General features: G+C 39.8%; 1 protein-coding gene across 1 annotated transcript in view; it reads left to right on the top strand.

The window, feature by feature from the left end:
* The window catches only part of adam12a (ADAM metallopeptidase domain 12a), a 79639-nt gene that overhangs the window by 25256 nt on the left and 32662 nt on the right, over nucleotides 1-21721 (top strand). Inside the window, exons 4-5 of the mRNA XM_004561177.6 lie at nucleotides 15590-15668; nucleotides 20659-20735. Coding sequence (XP_004561234.1) covers nucleotides 15590-15668; nucleotides 20659-20735 — 156 coding nt within the window. The remainder of the gene's footprint in view (nucleotides 1-15589; nucleotides 15669-20658; nucleotides 20736-21721) is intronic.

Raw genomic sequence — 21721 nt, 5'->3', positions numbered from 1 at the left:
TTCACCTACTTAAGCAAACTGTCTTCATAAATTCTAGTGAAATCTAATTTTCTCAAGGCTCAGGGGTGCCAAAGAGAACAAACAAAAGCAGCCAAAGTTTTTGACCTTTGTGGCTGCTGACCATGAAGATATGCAACCCGAGAGTCATAGTCCTGGCTTCCATCCTCCTCCTGACAGACAAACAGATTTGCTGGTTTTACAGTGTGAGTTAATGTCAGCTGGGTGGGAATGCTCACTGTATTTCCTTACTTCATCCTCCATCCTGTTCTCTCCGTTCTCACAGTCCAATGACCTTCCTTTGACCAGTCTTGCTTGTGTATGGGGTCACTGGCTGAGCGAAGATGCCACGTGTGGTCATCAGTCAGACGGTTGGATTTTGGCCGTCTCCTTTAGCTGATCCAGGGGTTTTTTTTCACCCCCTTCTGCTGCCTTGCACATGTTTAGACAGAGCAGAGTCCTTGTGAAAAATGAATGCTGAATGAAAAGCAAAAACAGCATTTGTTCCAGTTGACTAGCAGTGAAAAATATCAGCAGCAGTTTCTCTTCCTTGCCCTACAAGGTAGCGTGTCTATTGAGAAACTTGTGGTAATTTGTTTAGTTTAGTTTTTTTTTTTTATGTTCTCCAGTCCTGTTTTTTTTTTTTTTTTTTTTGACTCATTTAAAACTTCAAGACTACACAAGTAGCAGTGGGAAACCTGTGTAGGAGTTAGAGCTCAGATAGCTCTTTTATCACTAAATTTAGCTTAGTGATAAAAGGAAATGGTGCAAAGAAAGTCAAGGACATGGAGCAAATAGCAAACCCCTCTCTACACGTCATGCAAAAAGCAGATGCTTTTGGCTTCACATCCCACTCGTCATTAACAGTATGACTCCAGGTTGTTGTGGTGGACACACAGGGAGTTAAAGAAAGTATGGGGAGGATGTGTGAATGAAATGGAGATCTCTGGTGTTCTTGCTTTGCCAGATAGGTTGTGAAGGCAATTCCCCCTCATCTTTTGTACCAGCCTTCCTGTCTCTCTGATAACTCCCTGTTGGCGTATGGGACACGATAGGGTCTCCTTTGGTTGGCCCCTGTACTCCTCCTCACTCACTCTCACCCAATCCCTCAAGCACTGAGAAGTGAGCTGCCAACAACAATAGGAGCTGCTAGGGTTTGATAAAGAGGCTGTGGACTGCTTTGGGGTGCAGGGACCCAATGAAATCAAAGCTGGACTCCATGACACAGTTTCCTTCAAATCATCAGCAGCGTTTCTGAGAAAAGGGGTCAAAGGCAGGTTGTAAATTCATATAGGGTTAAGCAGGAAACTACACTTGCTGACTAATGACGGGAAATATCATCGAGGACACTGAGAGAACATCCTTTATATTTTTTCCCTGCAATTTTTTTTTTTTTTTTGCAGTTAAGCAACAGTCAGCAAGTTAAAACAATGGATTTGGAGAAATGAATGCGAAAGGTAACATCATGCAAACTTCACACAAGACCAAGTTAAATTAATTAATAAATTATGAAACATTTAAAAAAATAATAATTTTAGTGTCTCAATCATGACCTCATAGTTTCTATGAGTCTGACTGGCCCTGCTCCTGTGATTGATTTTCCTCCAAATGCGATTAAAATGTAATAAATGAGTGATTTGTGTGGTGGCAGATCTGGTATACTTTCCCTTTCTTTGTGCCTAATGGGTCATTGATGTTGTAAAAATGAATGAATCCCAGCTGTGTGCTTCATCTGAAAGCTCTGCTCCGTGATGGGATGTTTGCAGACAGTGTCTTAGAGCCAATTATGTTCCACTTCCTGCGTGCGTCACCTGAAATACAGGAGTATTATTCCCCCAATGATCAATGGACCATGGATGATTCAGTAAGGCGTTATTGGAAAATCAGTAACCAACCTTACAAATGGGGTAAAATGATTTTGAGACACAATAAAGTCTTTTATCAGTATTCGCTGCAGAAAACAACTTTTTCTTTTTTCTTTTTTCTGCACCAACTGTGTGACTTTGCAGAAGGAAGCGTCCATCTGCCTGTGACAAGAGACTGACAGCATGACAGGATGTACAACATTAATGGTGCTGACCCTCAGATAAGCTGTAATGTTAGCTATCTGCACACTTCCTTTGGTTTGTGTATGGAAAGAAAATAATTCCTACGTGAAACTGCTGGCAGCAAGATTTGAAGATTTTCTTTAGTAATGACCTCTGGCGTCATTGCTGCTGATTTTTCTAAATGTGTAATAGGTACTATGAGCCCTACAAGGCAAGCGCTGTCTCCAAAACTGAACAAGCCACACCAAAACAACTTTGATGGATAAATAGCACCAGAGGCCAGAGGGAAAATACTTTGATAAATAATTGGATTTTGATGCGAACTGTCCATTTAAAGATAAATGAATACTTTGCTGTACGTAAGATCGCTTAATAAAATGGACATAAAATAAGACCACACCTTTTGGCAAAGATTGCTGATAATTCAGTTGCTTATTCGCTCTTCTAACTTTAATTTTGTAGCTTTAATCTTGCAAAGGACCCCAGGGTCACAGTGTATAAGCAAACCCACTTTAATACATCACTTTTTCTAGACAGAGTGAAGACATCTCTCTCACTGACAGATATCAGAGGGGTGAAAAACAGGATGGGAGGGAGAGTACATTTGTATTCAGGTCTTAATTGTTTGATTTCCCTTAAGGGAATGCACGGCAGAGGATAAAGGCACGAAAAGTATGTGGTTGTACAAGTACCGACAGGCTTAATTAAATGAAATGCTCCTATTTTCTGTGTGCATTTACCTTGTGAAAAGAATGATAGGCTTGATTGTTTGAAGTTCCCTTGTTGCTCATTAGTCAAAGCACAAGGTTGCAGTGAATATAGATGCATGAGCTTTGTGCCTTGGGCCAGTTCCCTGCAAAACATTGGAAATGATGGGAATGCTCAAAGCTAGTCTGTTTGTTTGACCCATCCCGAAAATGACTTTGCATTCACCTCTCCACGGTATCTCCTCTTATTCTTGGTTTTCACCCACATAATAATCAGAAGAAAAAGCCAAGTAATAAATGATGTAGACAACAGACAAAAGTCTGTTTCACAGTTAATTGTTTTGGAACTGCACATAAAGCCTTTTGTTTACACTTGAATATATTCACAGAAGGGAATATAAATTAAACTGCATCCATCTCCATCTGTTAGCTTTTATCATTTCCTGGTTTTGCAAAACACAAAAGGACATGGATTGCAAAATCTCTAAAGGGGTGTTTCACTCAAAAAAAAAAAGAAAAGAAAAAGATTTTACAACTTTTTTGATTTTCTTGCTCATTTTTCTAGTCCAGATTTTGCAATATCAGTCTGTTACATAGTTGTTTCCGTTTTAACACGAAACAGCTAATCTTAAATTTTGTTTGTGGTGCACACAATATTGTGGAAAACACATTTTCTAGCAGCTTTGTCCTTTTTTAATTTTGTATAACCTGTAGATCTAATTGAAAAGAACTATTATGGGAACTGTTCCTGTGGTAAAATGTAGTTCCAGTGAATGCAGCTGGCTGTAATTTGCTGTTATTGGCTCCTTTTTGACAATTTTGTTTCAGAGGAGTTTTTAGGAAAAACATTAAAGTTCTATAATTCATTCATGATTTTTCCAATGCAGGATGCTCTGCATAAGTAGTTTTTAGAAATCGGGCAGAAAGTGTTGTGGTTTGCTGATAGTGTTGAAGGAAAAGAATGTGTTGCATGATCTATAAGCCATGAGCCTGCTGTGTGTGGAACACGAGCGCAATCTGCAGCTATGCCTGGATGTGAAATGACACACTCGCACGCACACATGGACGCATGCACACAAATTACCACATAGATGTGCATAAATCATGTTGAGCTACCAACACATACAGTCATTACTGCACACAAACAGGGACACGCTCTTTCCATCTCTCCCACACCCCCGCATGCAGACACATAACGGGAGCTCGTCCTAGGGGAGAAGGAGCGGCAGAGCAGAGGCCCCGTCTCTGCTACAGAGGAACAGAAGCCCTGGGGGCAGATGGGAGTAGAAAGCAGGATGAAGGATCTCCTCTCCACTGATCCACAGCAACAAAGGCAATTGGAGAGGCTGCTGCTTAGGCACCTGACATAATTAGTTTCAGATAACAATGTCACTGGCCCATGCCAAAGAAAAGAAAAATAAAAGACTATTTTTAATTGTTTTCCTGCAGTTTCCCTTTGGTTGTTATCACTCATTTAACTGCAGTCATGACGAATACAAAAGATTCATATATATTTTCGACCCGAAGTGCAACATTTAGTCTTTTTTACCGCACCAATCAGTTGCCTTTAATTAGTCACATGTGATTACTTTTCCGTAGCCCTCTGGGATCAGCAGTATCATGAGGAATAAAATGACTATTTATGTCTTTTTGGGAGAAATAAGAGAGTCTTGCCTCGTTGGAACTCATGACTGAGCGGGTGATTTTAATATTCCGGGTGGCTGTTGTCATAGATACCATTTGTTCCATTTGGCGCGTGCATGAAGGCTTTTGGGTGACAGAGACCGTGACATAAGCAAAACAAATGAGAGCCAGATGTGTCTTGACGTTACATGTCAACAAGTGACAAATGATGAAGAGACAAAAGAGAGAACGGATGCATAAAAACAACAGACTACATCTGAATCAAAGTCGAACCTTTCTCCTAGTTATCCTGCTTGAGACTGTTTGTAGTTGAATTTTACAGCACACCTATGTGAAGACGCAGGACTGTGCAACTGGGAGGAAATTAACCGTATATTTTTTATGCATTTCAGACAGGAATATTGAGGTATATGCCACTTAACACCCAATCTTGGAACCCATCAGCTATGGTCTGATGACTTAGCCTCTGGGGGGCAATGGCCAAGCGCCTTCATTATTGCCATCGGATTTCTAGAAAATGTATAACTGATATCCAGGCCAAGACTATCTGTCCTGTACTGTGCTACAGTCATTGTATTTACTTATTTAAAAAAATAAACTGATAGCCAGACAATAGAGATGGCTTTGGAATTGCATTCGGACTATTTAACCGTATAAGGCCAAAGGCTGCCTTAATGTGAGTGGTCAGTACTGCTCAAAATACAAACAGAAGCCAAGAGGTTTCTGGTACCCAGAAATCTTTCCCCTCTGCTGCTTAGCCTGCAAATTTTAATACAGATATCTTTTTAATACATATTACTTCCCATTGAACCACGGCTTAGTGAAAACAGTAAATACACAGAGCTGCTGCATCAGTGTTTTCTGAATCTGAACAGGATGCAAATGTAGCATTGTACAGCCAATAGAAAACACGTCTTCCTACCTACAAGTAGAGCCTGACTCATAACTATTAACTATTAAATGAAACGTCGTGCATGTGTGAAACACTCTTCAGCCATGTTATGAGTGTTGATGTTGCATAGTTTGTCCATGCTGACAAATGTTGGGAAAATCTGTTTATGTGTCGTGTGTCTGAAAGGGAAAAAAATAAAGCTCGGCCTATATATGAGATGGTTAAAATACCAAATATTGGTATCGGTTTGTAAAATTTTGTACTGGTCAGTTGTAATGGTTTACACACATGCTTGGCAAGCAAAAGGTCACATGTTCAATTCCAGTATGGCACAAATCTCCTTTAGGGTTGTTCTAAATCAAACATGCGGAGCTAATCGCTGTAGTTTTCCTGTAACAATAGAGCAGCTAAAAGTAACTTTTACAGTTAAAGTAAACTTGATTTCATTGGGCCATTTTTTTAAATACAGGTCAGTGAACCTTTTGGTTTGTGTCTCATTCTGTTCTAAAACTGAAAATGTTCAAAGGATTTTCTGCAATTATTTTCCTTATTAGTTTTAGTCTGGATCATTATCTTCACACTTTATCAAAGATACGTGTTGCATTTCTGCCCTAATTCCAATTATCTCATCTATTGTTGGGGTGGTATTCATCATTCCCTTTCTTTAATTGGGATCCTGTGGAATAATCCATCACGCAGACATTGCTCAGAAATGACACTTTATTGATTTCACGGGGCGTGCCTGGACTTAACCACATCAATCTCCAGGTGACAGTCACTGCAATAATTGCATGCCACTGCTGCTAATGGCTCTTCTGTTTGACCATCTTGCTGACCAATTAACCACCCCTGGATGCTACACAGGTGTAAAGAATAATAATGAGGCTCTTATGATGTGGTGAAGCTGGGATGAAGGCCAAAGAGACCTGCTTGGTGTAGAAATGAATAGGATAAGCATTCTTATTGTACCCGGAGGGCAACTGGCCTTCTTGACACAATCATTTTTTGGTTCTTACCTTGTCGTGTTTGCTGCTGGAGCATTGGTCTTGAGGCCAGGAGCAGCACTGTGCAGCATCTTAACTCTCTACTGAACACGGCAGGCTATATAAACACAGCTAATACCAGCCGTGTTGATTTCTTTTTTCTGTTTTTCCGCTTCCTCCCCCTTTCTTAAGCCGTAATCATTGGCTGGCATGCTCAAGTGGTTCTCTTCATGACATGCTTCATGAAGGTTAGGAGTTGTATTGAGTACAGGGCAAGTAGGGGGAATTCATGCTTCTCTGCTCTACTTGGCACCAGCCTGCAACACCGCCTGATGTCAGACACATCACGGCCAGAAAGACTGGCCCTCTTCACTTGTTCATGGAAAAAGAAAATCTAACACTGAGACAAGGTTTTTTTGGTGGTGTTGAGGGAGTTGCACTGTAGTTTTTCATGCACACAATCCCACTTTCCCTTGACTTTTTCCAAGTGAAACTGGGTTCTTGCCATTTGCCACATAAAAGCAGTGGGACATTATAACTCCCACAATCCCTCACAAGTCTTTCAGTTGAAATGTAATGTACTAATTGGAGGTCCCAGATTAAGTTTTATGAGAAATGTTTCTCTTTGATGGCGATTTCATTTGCTCTAAATGTTTATCTTTACATCTGTTCTAAATAACTTTCCGTTAGAGACTTTGGTTTCCAAGAGCTTTAGAGCAACTTGCCCTTCTGAGGCCTAAAACCTCACTTCTCATCTATCATAGTAAATTCCAGGATTTGATTTCTACAGAAGTCTCTTATTAGGTTGTCTGAGTTTAATGAGTTTAATGAGACATATCGGAGACTGTGACTGGGAAATTCAGCTTGTTTTGCCAACGTCGTAGTCTTCTCAAGTCAGTTGAGAGTATTGAATTCATGTAACACAAAAAGGGAAGTTACTCTACTCTTTCCTTTTCCTTGCTTAATTATACTGGCTGCTTTAACTAAATGGAGAAGTGAAAGAGCGTTTGTCATCCCTGACTGAAAAAGAGACTGTTTTGTATTTTGCCAAATGGAACGCTATGATCCGCACAACTTGAGCAAACTTTTCCCATATTTCTTAATCCAAAAAAATGGTTTTCCAGGAAAACCTTCCTTTCTCACAAGAACAATTCTCACTCTCAACTTTTGTTGTTTCTCCAAGATTTTATCAAAAGTCTCCAAACAGTTTGAAGTCTTCTCTCCGCAGTATTTTGCTGTATTTTTTTTTAACAACTTGTGCGTGACTTTAGCTCAGCTCTCGATTTGCCTGTATGCTTTGACATTTAGTTGTTGCCATAATCACATCACAAGTTTTCAGTACAAGTCTACAGTTGTGTGTCATAATCAATAAAAAAACTGGTGCTTCATTAACATATAAAAACTCTGAAATGTTTTCTCCAGCATGACTTCTAAGCAGAATGTTTGACATTTAGGACCTTTCTTTTGAGGTCAGCTTTCACCCACAAATGAGACTCCCTCTTCCTGTTGATTGATTAGGCTCTGGCACCGATTCATCAAGTCTGTTTCAATTAATGTACCTCACATACCTCCCCATTTTAGACCCCTGGCATGTGGCATGTCCCAAGCCTCGTGTTTTCTCAGTTACATTTCCAACCAGGAATGTATTTGAAAGGTTAGTCCTCTATTTAAAAATTCCCTTTATATAAGACTTTGTGTATATCCTGACAGAAGAGGCTGACAACGCCGAACAGAGATACAACATAGAAAAAAAATATATAATTTAATGCAGAAAGAACAGGAGTGACATTTAGTTGCTGGCATTCAGGATTAGTGTGAAGCGACTTCATTGTCTTTCTGTCTGCAGTGTCAAAACTACTGACAAGTAAATCCAACTCTATCCTCACCTAATGCATTTTCTTTCAGAAAGTTATATGGATGCAGCATGACAAGGTAAAAACATGACAGTTGTAATTATGTGTACCTGTCGAACAGATGCAGAGAAGTTAACAAACACATCTCTGGTTTGAGTGTTTTGAAAACAAGTCGATGCCGCAGTAGCACAAAGTCTGTGATATTTTGCCTCGCACTGTGTCCCATTTTGAAGTCGCTGAGCCTTTGTGGTTGTCTGGTTCTCAGGCTGCCTGCATTTTCAGACTGATTCTGTAGCTTTAATAGCCAGAACATGAAAACTTGTTAACTCATAGCGCCTCTCCCTCATTGCTGACTCCCTGTCACTCAAGCAGAGCCCTGCTGGAAGCCCGTCCTCTGGGTAATGCATTTTAAATGGGAGGGCGTGACCCTCCTCTCTCTCCATTTGCCTATGCCTCATTAACTTTGCGCTGATTGATAAACAGTGAGCTGCTGCTGCAGCCACGCGGGGCGAGTGGCTCAGACACTTAATGCAGTTGGGTGGTGGTTCATTGCTTGGCATGGATTAGATGCACCCATAAGTATTGTCAGCTGGGTGACATGCAGCGGAAGGCTTTTTGCACTTTGAAGACTCATTGTTGTAAAACCCATTAAAGATCTTTCTTATGTGCTCTTCTACTTTTAGCACTTTATTATGTTCTAGTCTCTTTACTACAAAACCTTCTTATGTTCATGCAGTGTTTATGCTTTTCTTGTATTTCTCCAGTTTTTGATTAAAAATCCCCACCTTACACTTTGTGTCAGTAATGAGGGACAAAAATTCACAGTCCTAGTTTTAGCACTTAGGCATATTACGCTGATATCTTCCGAAGTTACACCCATTTTAAAACAGAATTTTCCCACTTCACTTTGCTCCACTGCATCATGTATGCTTTATATTCCTGCTGCTAGCACCATTTAAAAAAATTACTCCACTGATATTGCAGTAATATTTCATCCGTGTTCTTCATGACAACCAATACTAGATTTTTCCAACTTATTTTAGGGAGCAAGAAAATTCTGCTGTTGATATATCAGGTGACATTTTTTGTGTTGAGCCAGTGTGCTACTAGTACAAGTCCAAAGTCCAAGTAGATGAAGAGGGTTTCATCAGGAACGGCATGTGGAGTAAAATCGTAGCTAAATTAAACACGCTGATCATAAGAATATGAGATTTCTCTACCAGATCGGTTGGGCTCAGGTTAACAATGACTGCCTTTGGTGCTGTTGGCCAACAGGTCGCCAGTGGAAACTGTGCTACTATTGGCTGCGGAAAAAGGAAGAGGAGGATGCTATGGCAACCTTAAAGAGAGCAGCCGAAAGTAGAATCTAATATGCAGAGAGATCTGGCAACATATCATCCCCATGCTGGCTCCTGGTCAAGTCACACATCCTTCTTCTCACTTAGAAATCCCTCAATTCCCTGGCCGGTCAGTACCTGTTCGACCTCCTTTAACCTGGCATACAAATCTAAGTTATTGTAACTACTACTTTTTTATATAGAAGAAGAAAACATTTCCATATCTCCATATAGGTCTTCCAACTAAAAGTCAAAGCTTAAAAACATCACTAAGATCAACAGTTTGATTAGGATTCTTGGAGTCAATTTGTAATTATCCAAGATGCTAAACTCAGACTGATACTCTTGTTAGTAGACAGACCCTCCCCTTTAGCGAATCTGCATGTGCACTGTAGCTTGTATCTGCTTCCACTTAATATTATGATATATAACATCTTCTTTCATTTCAATGATGATCATTTTTAACAATTATCTTCGCTATATTTCCTGTAGCTTCTACTAGGCAGTCTCAGGTCTTTGTCTGAATTTCTACGAACATTATTGCTAAGGATTGTCTTATTGCATTGGAGTCACACTGGGTTAAATATGTACACTTGGGTTTTAAGGGGTATTTATTATTTTCTTCTTTTTTTTGGGTTGTATGGAAGCCCCAAACGCAATTTCATTGTTCTTGACAATGACAATAAATAAATAAATACTAAAATACTAAATACTTGCAGACATTAAAGGTTAGGTTACTAAGCAGTTTAGATCATTTCATCTCATGCTCTGGGTGTTAGTTTCATGATGAGCTTTGCATTAATAAACAGATTTGTTCTGTTGTCAAAAATAGCTACTATCAGTTTAAGAAACATAACAAAACAGAAATCTTTTCTGTTTTTCATGGTCTGGAAAAAGCAACTAGGTTTCCCCATGTTTCTCATTTGCTGCAGCTTCTTCAAAAGCATTCTGCAGCAAGACTGCAAAAGCATATGAGGACATCATAGTCGTGGCATAGCTATATTGTCTTCCTGTCCATTTTAAAATTCAGTTTAAGATATTACTGATTTTTTTTCATGCTCATAATGGATAGGCCCCAGTTTATATCATCAGTCTTATGATATAAGATTTACATTAATCTCTTAGGTCTCTCAGACCCACTGGTACACATCTCTTACATGTCCCAAGGGCACCCCTCAGACAACAAGGCGACAGAGCCTTTGCGGTCACTGCTCCATCTTTGTGGAATCAGTTTCTCTGCTCTTAAGCCTAGGCTCAAAACCCACCTTCATTCTCTGATTCTCTGGCATTTCAGCCTACTAATCTCACATTTACTGTTGCGTCTACTCCCAACCGGTCACGGCAGATGGTTGCCCCTGAGCCTGGTTCTGCCGGAGGTTTCTTCCTGTTTAAAGGGAGTTTTCCTTTCACACTGTTGCCAAAGTGCTTGCTTACAGGGGGTCATATGATTGTTGAGTTTTTCATTATAGGGTCTACCTTACAATATAAAGTACATTGAGGCGAGTGTTTATATATATATATATATGTATGTGTGTGCGTGTGTGTGTGTGTGTGTGTGTGTGTGTGTGTGTATAAAAAGCTGTGTTTAAATGTTTAAATGTTCTTTGTAAAAAGATTTCACCAGCTTGAACATTAAAGTCTTTCTTTATTGGCAAATATGGGCCAATCATAGCTGTCAGCTGATATTATAGTTTGTACACTAATGAAAAGCAGATCCTGTCCAGTAATTTATCTGTAACCAATCTCAGACCACACTGTATATTTCTTTCTTTTTTCTTTTCTTTTCTTTTTTTTGTTGTTGTTGATGTATTGTTGCATGAAACCGATGTGAGCTGAAACTTGCTTGTCTTTATTTGGAGATATTAATTGGATTCCCTCTGTGTTTAAATGGAATTGTGAGCAGCTTCTGTTTTAAAAATGATCCTCACTGTTGCGGTCAAGGATGCTCCGAACTCTGAGAGAGTCAAATGAGTATAAATCAAGGGCTACAGTACTTCAAAAGTGAACGACTATTCTCTTTGTTAAGCAGTCTGGTAAGCTTAGGTCCTAACTTTTCTGTTACTTACACTCTGCAGTGAGTGAACCCTTAAAGGATTTCTCCTGTTATTCTCCTGTGTTAGGAAACCACTAATTCCCTTGCGCTTATTCATCGAAAGCCACAAGAACGTAACATATGGATGACACATGGAGGTCTGCAACATGTTTTTTCATGCCAACACTCAAGCGGCGAGGCAAATGCATACGCGCATTCACCACATCATATTGTCTGTTGTGGGCAGATGTTGAACTCGTGTGTTCAACTGAGTGCATAGACCTAATTAAGACTGTAGAAACACATCATTTTATTTGGCTCTCTCCTCTTTGTCCTCGCTTTGATCTAGTGATTATTACCAGTTCATTGGCTCTGTAGAGGACTGGAGGGTGGGGAAGCATTGTGTCTCATGCTGACAGCTCCCAAACAAAATAACCCCCCTACCCGGGTTGTTACAGCTGAAACTCCCAGCTGGGTTGTCAGTGGTGAGGTCAGTAAGAGGATCCAGCTGCCTGCTGAGGTTTGTTCCTCTGCTGTGGATTAGCACCAGCCAAGCATCTGCTAATGTCCTGGAGAGTAATACAGCACATGTGCTCACTGTATGTACAGTACATGGACACTCTCATGTTTGTTTGCACAAATACTGAGCACAAATGGAGATATGTTCTCATCAACACAGGAGGGGGTGCACACAGTTTTTTTGGCTCATTGATTTCTTTCTGCATGTGATCCACAGCACCCCAGCTGAGTATCCTTTCCTCCACCAGAGAAAAGCCTAGTGCTCAGGAACCTCTCTAGGTGGGGTGAGAAAGGCAGCCAACATCATAATAAGGCTGTGATGGTATTTTCTTTGTCTTGCGGTAAGAGGAGAGCACAACCCAGAGGTTATCTGGTGTACTCATGCCATAATCTCACCCTGTTGGCTCATAAAGGCCACAGGAGGCTCTTTAGGATTGTGGGTTTTTGTTTCAAGAGAAGTTGGACTTAAACTTTGATTCTACAAGTAGCTACTAGGAACAGCACAAAGCATCTAAAATCAAAATGCTGCATTTTAGTGTGTTTTAAAAATGTATAGATTTGACAAAACATAACCGTTAATGTCTCCACAAAATCTGACATCTTAGGTGTGTAAAACAAACATGTTAATCACTATACCACAGAGCCATTAATGCTAAAAAATAACCATAGACTTAAAGATGACCAATGTGAAAGTGCCTTAAACGTGCATCCTTTCTGTTATCCAGTAGGGGGCTCTGGCTTTTAAAAAGAAGTCAAACGGCGTAGAAGTCTATGAGAAATTCTCACTTAATCTATAATCTCAATAAATAGTTTATGGTCCCAATCACCAGATTTAAGTCTTATATGCTAAAATATGATGCGCATATTTGAAATTATAACAAGCGTATCATTATAACTAGTGATATGCTAATTGCTTATTGGCTGTCCTAATGGTGATTAGGACCAAAATTCTCAAGTTAGGCTTAAAAATATGACTTCACCAACTCATGTGTGATGTCTGTGTGATTCTGCCAGGAGCTATAACTTGACTGAAAAACATAAATGAAATGTAAACTGAGTTTGCTACCAGCCATGTAGCCTTATTGTTGACAGAGATACTGTAAGTAGATGCTTTGTCAAAATTAGAGGAAAGAAGGTGGCAGGTTCCTCATTTCCACACTATTGCAATTTCTTCTGTTTCCAGTGAATAACAATCAAATTCCATCCTGTATTTTCTACCCGTCTTTGTGTCAAATAGACAATCCTTATAAAATATTAAGTGGGTTGGTAACAGCTTTTCTTTTATGATAAAAAATCCTCTAAAAGGCAAAATGTCTTGATAATAGTAAAACATGCAGGACTCACTTACACTGAAGCATTAAACTAGCATGACTGTTGGGTCATAGGTTATTTTTGGTTTTAATTTACAGTGGGGCAAAAAAGTATTTAGTCAGCCACCGATTGTGCAAGTTCCCCCACCTAAAATGATGACAGAGGTCAGTAATTTGCACCAGAGGTACACTTCAACTGTGAGAGACAGAATGTGAAAAAAAAATCCATGAATCCACATGGTAGGATTTGTAAAGAATTTATTCGTAAATCAGGGTGGAAAATAAGTATTTGGTCAATAACAAAAATACAACTCAATACTTTGTAACATAACCTTTGTTGGCAATAACAGAGGTCAAACGTTTACTATAGGTCTTTACCAGGTTTGCACACACAGTAGCTGGTATTTTGGCCCATTCCTCCATGCAGATCTTCTCGAGAGCAGTGATGTTTTGGGGCTGTCGCCGAGCAACACGGACTTTCAACTCCCGCCACAGATTTTCTATGGGGTTGAGGTCTGGAGACTGGCTAGGCCACTCCAGGACTTTCAAATGCTTCTTACGGAGCCACTCCTTTGTTGCCCGGGCGGTGTGTTTTGGATCATTGTCATGTTGGAAGACCCAGCCTCGTTTCATCTTCAAAGTTCTCACTGATGGAAGGAGGTTTTGGCTCAAAATCTCACGATACATGGCCCCATTCATTCTGTCCTTAACACGGATCAGTCGTCCTGTCCCCTTGGCAGAAAAACAGCCCCATAGCATGATGTTTCCACCCCCATGCTTCACAGTAGGTATGGTGTTCTTGGGATGCAACTCAGTATTCTTCTTCCTCCAAACACGACGAGTTGAGTTTATACCAAAAAGTTCTACTTTGGTTTCATCTGACCACATGACATTCTCCCAATCCTCTGCTGTATCATCCATGTGCTCTCTGGCAAACTTCAGACGGGCCTGGACATGCACTGGCTTCAGCAGCGGAACACGTCTGGCACTGCGGGATTTGATTCCCTGCCGTTGTAGTGTGTTACTGATGGTGACCTTTGTTACTTTGGTCCCAGCTCTCTGCAGGTCATTCACCAGGTCCCCCCGTGTGGTTCTGGGATCTTTGCTCACCGCTCTCATGATCATTTTGACCCCACGGGATGAGATCTTGCGTGGAGCCCCAGATCGAGGGAGATTATCAGTGGTCTTGTATGTCTTCCATTTTCTGATGATTGCTCCCACAGTTGATTTTTTCACACCAAGCTGCTTGCCTATTGTAGATTCACTCTTCCCAGTCTGGTGCAGGTCTACAATACTTTTCCTGGTGTCCTTCGAAAGCTCTTTGGTCTTGGCCATGGCGGAGTTTGGAGTCTGACTGTTTGAGGCTGTGGACAGGTGTCTTTTATACAGATGATGAGTTCAAACAGGTGCCATTCATACAGGTAACGAGTGGGGGACAGAAAAGCTTCTTACAGAAGACGTTACAGGTCTGTGAGAGCCAGAGATTTTCCTTGTTTGAGGTGACCAAATACTTATTTTCCACCCTGATTTACGAATAAATTCTTTACAAATCCTACCATGTGGATTCATGGATTTTTTTTTCACATTCTGTCTCTCACAGTTGAAGTGTACCTCTGGTGCAAATTACTGACCTCTGTCATCATTTTAGGTGGGGGAACTTGCACAATCGGTGGCTGACTAAATACTTTTTTGCCCCACTGTATAGGTTAAAAATAAATGAACTGTGATGGTAGACTGAGTTTTACAAGTATCTCGATACACCTCTTCATTTTATTGAATCTGTATTTTTATTCTCAGTGCTAACTTATACTTTTTGCTCATTTTTTATTAAGTGTGGTTATACCTATATGGTTCCTTCATTTAAAGCACAGTGTTATTTATTCCCAGTCGTTAAAAAAAGAAAAAAAAAATCAACTCATGACTTGCTGTTGTCTGCAATGTGTAAACTAATTATTGTTCCATTTATTTCACATGGAATGAGTTATTGATTGATATTGAATGCGTCTTCATGGTGTTGGGAAAGTGAATTAATAGAAAACGTCACTTCGGCCTCTTTTGAATGTGTTTTTTTCCCCTTCATGCCTTCTTCTCGAATCAATTTATGCTATCCTAAAGCAGTTTAAAGTTTTAAATCAGACTGTTTATCTTCCATGCAGGTCTGGCTGTGGTTGAATGGCTTAAGACATTGTGATTGATTTTTTGTTTTTTTGGATGAAGCCCCCAAGGGTCAGAGCTGAATGTTTGTTGTCTTTGTTTATCCTTTCTAGGGGGCTCTTTGCAAGTAACTATACAGAAACCCATTACCTGGAAGATGGCAGCGCTGTCACAGGCGTTCACAACTTCACGGTATGTTTCTTTTTATTTTCTGGGTTTGTGGGTGACAAAACAAAGTGATTGAATTTCGAACATTCTTACATTTTCTTCTATGTTACCTGCCCAGCAGCTCATATGAATGTTGACCTTTTGTGAAACTCTTCCTCTGGATAGACTCTCCTTCGCTGTGCTAATATTAGGGTCCGTGAGAAAGTAAAGGAAACTTTGATATAGCAGTTAGAACCGCTTTTAAAACCACCTGGAATTGTGCAGTCATGCGCACATAGAGGACAATCCAGGTGAGTGGGGCCATTTTCAGCCGACAGATTCATATTTGATGAAATGAGAAGGCAGATAGAGGTCAGAAAATGCACTCTGTTTTAGGCAACAGCTCAGATCTTTCTTTTTTTTTTAATGGATTGGATCAAAACAAATCCTAAAGAATTGTTTGTTATGAAGGAATCTAAGAAAGATTGAATTGGTGATCATCTAGGTGCAATCTGAAAGCCACAGTGACCATGAAATATTAAGCACCTATCAAGCATTCATGAGTTTCCCACTTTGAAAATTAAGAATATATAGATATGAAAATATATCTCTAAAGTATAACAAATCACTTGTAAATGTTAACCATGAAGAAATCAATTTAGACATAAAGGGATTACATAGAGAAAAGCAAAGCTTCTGGTTGGTTGCATGATGCTCCCGTATGAGGAACACACTGTCTGCCAGTTCAAATTTAAACTTTACTTCAGCTGTGACTAAAATATTTTGACCGTTAGATACACAGCGTGTCTAGTGATCACCAGACAGAACGTCTTTCTTTGTCAGTGCAGCTTTACTTCCTCTCACTTGGCTGTGTTGACTATGTGTGGTTTGATTGTATTATTTGAACGTGCATGTAATGTGAAAAACAGCACAACAAATAACAGTCAGGACTACATGCGAAACAGCAGAGCAAAGCATGAATTTGTCTGCACTGACACAGACAAATGTTTTCTTACGCGAGCATATGGCCGGACAATCTGTCAAACAGCTTTGCTACAACTGAGGTAAACACTCACCAGCCACTTTATCACATACACCTTGCTAATACAGCCTTGGGCCTCCTTTTGTCTGCTTAATTCTTAATCTGCAGAGTCAATAAGATGCTGGAAACATTCCTCAGAGATTTTGGTCCATTATTGACACGATAGGATCACAAAGTTGCTGCAGATTTGTTGGCCGTGATGCAAGTCTGCTGTTCCACCACATCCCAAAGGTGCTCAATTGAATTGAGATCTGATGTTCATGGAAGTCATTTGAATGCAAGCAACTCATTTTCATATTCAAGAAATGATTTTCGAGATGGAGCTTTGTGACATGGTGTGTTATCAGAAGTTAGGTACACTGTAGTCATGGTCAGCATCAATGGTTTTGGTCAACAAAGGATCCCAAAGCGTTCCAAGAAAATATCCCCCACACTATTACACACCATCATCGGCACGAATTGTTGATATCAGGAAGGTTGGGTCCATGCTTTCATGTTGTGTACACCAAATTCTGAATGTTGCGGCAGAAATTGAGGCTTGTCAGACAAGACAATCTTTTTACAGTCTCCTTTTGTCCGGTGGTTTGTAAAATTGTAGCCTCAGTTTCTTGTTCTTAGCAGACATGCATGATACCCAGTACTGCTGTAGCCCATCTGCTTCACAGTTCAACATGTTATGCAGCAGTTTGTCTTGACCATGTCTAGATACCTAAGTGCAATGAGCTCCTCCGTTGTGGCTGGATGATTAGACATTTGCAATAACGAGCAGTTGAACAAGTGTGCCTAATAAAGTGGCCAGTCAGTATTAAAAACAGAAAATAAATGTTTCTTCATATCCGACACAGAAGGCATGATTGGGAACATATTCTTGGCACAAATGAAACCTCATAGAATTGAAGTACCTTCTTTGTTCTTGGCTTCAGTGCTGTAATAAATATTGTTCATATTCATTAAGCTCAAATAGGTTTTCTCCAGCAACATTTGTTCTGCTTTTAAATGCTGCCGGTCTCTCAAATTTTCTATGGATCCATAAATACTCTAAAATATTACAAATGGATGTAAAGAAAATATTCATCTTTTGAAAAGGTTTTTTTTTTTTTTGAGGTTCAGAAAAAGAAAGGCTATTATAGCACAGAGTAATGAATGAGTTTGATGCTGCTGAACCATGAGGAGCAGTTTCAGTCCCTATGAAATAAAACTGCCACCAGCTTGCTTGATTTCAGGGATTTGATTATCAGCAGTTTGGAAAGCAATTTAACGTTGCATTTTCATTTCGATAACAATAAACGGTCTATGAGGTCTGTGTGTAAAAGGCCTAGCAGACTTATAGCTGAAATGCACAAAAAGATGAGATTATTATATTCGGTAACGTCCAACCCACACAGCAAAATGATTTTCCACTCGAGACCAGAGTTGGGTCATCCCTGGCAGGACTTGGCCAGCTCATCAGAATTGCTGCCATTCCAGAGCACAAAGACAATGAAGGAGTTGTAGTGGAGTGTGAGATACAGAGTCCGCAGCTGTGGGTGGATAAATAGCTTCCCATTTTCCATAGCTATCCATTAATTATAAAAGCTGCATAATGTTTATGTGGACAGAAAGAGTAACAATGATCATAACAATAAAAATGACACACAGAAAATAAAGAATAAATGTCTATGTTACAAGTTTTGTGTGACTACAGCCGATATACAAATAAAAATTTGGGAGAATGGATGAAGCCAGACGCAGGAATGTGGCATTTTGCCTCATGTTTGCATTTCTTTTGTGGAGACTTTTGTGGAGTCTGCAGTAGTTGATTAAAAGTGCGGACACTTCTGACCTCCGTCCCTTCTCTCATTCCTCGCTCATGACCACAGCCAGTTCTTCATGGGAGGATCTTTTTACTGGAAACAACCAGATCATTCGAGACTGATCTGTAGTTAATTTATTTGTCCTGCCGGCAGGGAGGAGACTGATATAGTGATCTGGGCAAGGGATCTTGTGGGTTCAGTTCTGTGTCAAAGGCAAGGTACTGCTGGGAGTGACTTGAGTATGAGTCAGGTCTCCCACCATCGTTCCCATTATCTGTTTTACACAGTCTCCCTTTCTCACTAAATCTAAGTCCACGTACAATCCAATAAATACATAGCATGTAACAAAAGTCATCTACTGGGAATATGAATGATTTCCATGGTTATTAAAGCAGTAACAGAATAATAAGATTGTGGTTATAATAAACAATGTAATGTTCACACCCAGGATTTCCACCCACAATAATCTGGATTCTGGTTATTAATCCTCTGTATTTCAAATATGAATGCATAAGCACTTTCCTGTCTTCCTGCAGAAACCTTAGGAACAAAAAGTCTATTCATATCCTTTATATCAATGCATCATAGTCATGATCTCATCAAAGAAACATGAGGTGCGAGCATTAACTGAGTGTACTAAATCCAGCCCTACTCCTCTCTGCTAAACTATAATTTCATATTTCATGTAATGTGCTTTCCTGTCCCTGCACCTTTTTGCCCGACTATAATGGATTGCTCTCTTTTCTGTCCAGTCCACCATCAGAAAGTGTCCGCATAAAAGTTTCCAAGGTTTCGGTCCACTTCTCTTGTGAAATACGCTGCACAAAAGTACCGAACCACCTACGCTTTACACCTACAGGAGCTGCTCTGCCATGGAAACCAATGCCATGAAACTCCCAGTGGACAGTTTTTGTGTTGCACTGCAGTTGATAGTGAAATATCTAGAAACAAAAGAAATCTCCTGAGCCGACTTGCTGCACCAGTGCCATCCTAGTAGAGTGCCATACTTGTGAAGAATGACCCGTTCTTTCGCAGGTGTTTCCAAAAGCATGCTAGCTAGGTGCTTGATTTTACACACCTGTGGCCATGGGGACTGAAAACACCTGAATTCAAAGATTGAGAGTTATCCACATAGTGTTTCACATCTTTATTGTCTTTTTAATACTTTGGAGGCAGCAGAACAACTCGTCAACTGGCATATAACATGTCAGAAAAGAAATTACCTCCACCCAATAGATATTGAACAACATTAATATTCATGAGATGCTTCCTTGCAACTCAGTGTTTATAAGCCCAGTGAAAAACAATGCTTACACCTAATAATTCATGGTGATTTTGTCACTGCGTCTAACCCCTCTTAAAGAGTTAGTTGCATATGAAATATTCATGAATGTAGTTAAAGGGATTGAGTGCATTTTACATGTGTCAACCAAAATTAAGGTGATGGTAAGACTGAAAGATGCTATTTGGTAAGCCCTTTTCCTCTAGCTATTCGGAGAAGTGTGATATTAATTGGATTATCATAACAGAATTACTGCTAAAAGTGCTGGGATTCAGTATTAAGCAAGGATTGCCTTTAATGCCAGAAACCCACTGAGACACTTGGCATGCAAATTCAGCTGCCTATAGAGAGTAACCACCTCGAAGAAGGCCAGACATCCAAATTTACTGCCTGAACTCTATATTTAGAGGCAGTCAAAGTGGGGTGGAAAACTCACATTTCCTTGTTTTCCAGAACAGGGTGGCAGAAGGACCTCACCTGAGCAAGGCTGTCTAGCTGTAGCAGAAGGCCTGTTTTCACTCTAAACCAGACGCTTCCTCCACACCCTCTAGGCCTTGTTCAATAAACACAGGCTTAATTCACTTTCTTTACTCCCTGCTGCAGCTTGACAGGTGGTCCGTGAAAGTGGGTACCTGGGAATACGGCAGAAAGCAAAGCTTGTGCTGGGAAATGTGGAACTCAGATTTCAACCATCATTAGCCTGTGGTGATGAGCAGGAATGGCTTTTGCTAAGCTGGCAAAATACTATTCCCTTATAGTTAATTTACTCGTATTTCACAGTTACAGTGTAACACCTGGGGCTGATTGGGGTGAACTCTGCTTAAAACCCGACGCCTGTTTTGTTTCACACGCTGCTGCTCTATTCCTTCTGTGTTGAGTTTAAAATCCTATTGTTTTGTTTGTTTTGTGCTCCCTCAGGCAAACTGCTACTACCATGGTAAGGTGGAGGGTCATGACAATTCGGATGTGAGCCTCAGCACTTGCACTGGGATTAAGTAAGTGTGCCAGGCGCTAGTTTGTTTCCCATTTTTTGACATGACACCACTGGTGTAAAAGCTTAGTGATACATTCAACAAGCTAACCCTGATCTCTCTGCTTTGGGACCTGTAAAAGTTTATACTGTAGTGCCAGGTGTCGCTAGAACGGTACATAGTGTAGATTTAAAGTCACTTAAAATATGCATAAAATGCAATATGCAAATATGCAAAATTGCTTATCATAATATAATGTTCTATACACAGTTTGATTGCTTTAATTTGTTTTTGTTTTTTTGTTTTTTGTTCTCCACATTGCCAAAAATCCCTCAGTAGCAGTTTTCTATTACATCTGAGTAATAAAGTGGTAATAGTAGGGTAACAAACAGCGTAGTTTAGCGTAATAGCTTGGTAACAATTTGATAAGCTGCTAGAAATAAGAAGGTAATGTCTGTGAGTTTGAATTTTCACATAGTTATAAAATTGTAATACCCTCATAATAATAAGGTAATATCGGTTGATGTTTTAGTATACAGTATTTGGATAGCATTACTATATTATAATGTTTAAATTAATCCTGCCTTAGCTTCCAAGCATTCTGCTTTGCTTAAAAGCAAATATGTAAATATTATGTTTAATGCTCTGGATTATTAAATGGAAACGTCAGCATATTTTATATCTGGATGACAATAGATAACATGTTAGGAAAGAAAGAAATATTTAAAATGTCCAATACACAAAAATAAGACGTCATCCATGTTCTCCCGCTCATCCAATTCAGTGTTGTGGGGGGCGGGGCCGCATTTCTCACCGATTAACCTCTAACCATCCAAAGATCCAGCCTCTCCTGCAGCAAGTAGCACCAAGCCGACAACTTGTATACTGACAAATTTGAAGTTTTGAAGGAAGAACAATGGTAAAGCAAGCATGATGTAATTGACAGTTCTTTGAGTATTGTCTTATTTAAAAAGATGCACTATTATATTTTGTGTATAGAGTAAAATAAT

This window comes from Maylandia zebra, linkage group LG8 (genome assembly GCF_041146795.1).
Source record: "Maylandia zebra isolate NMK-2024a linkage group LG8, Mzebra_GT3a, whole genome shotgun sequence".
Taxonomy (NCBI): domain Eukaryota; kingdom Metazoa; phylum Chordata; class Actinopteri; order Cichliformes; family Cichlidae; genus Maylandia; species Maylandia zebra.
Note: the sequence above shows the minus strand (reverse complement) of the source record. Positions and strands in the feature narration are given on the sequence as shown.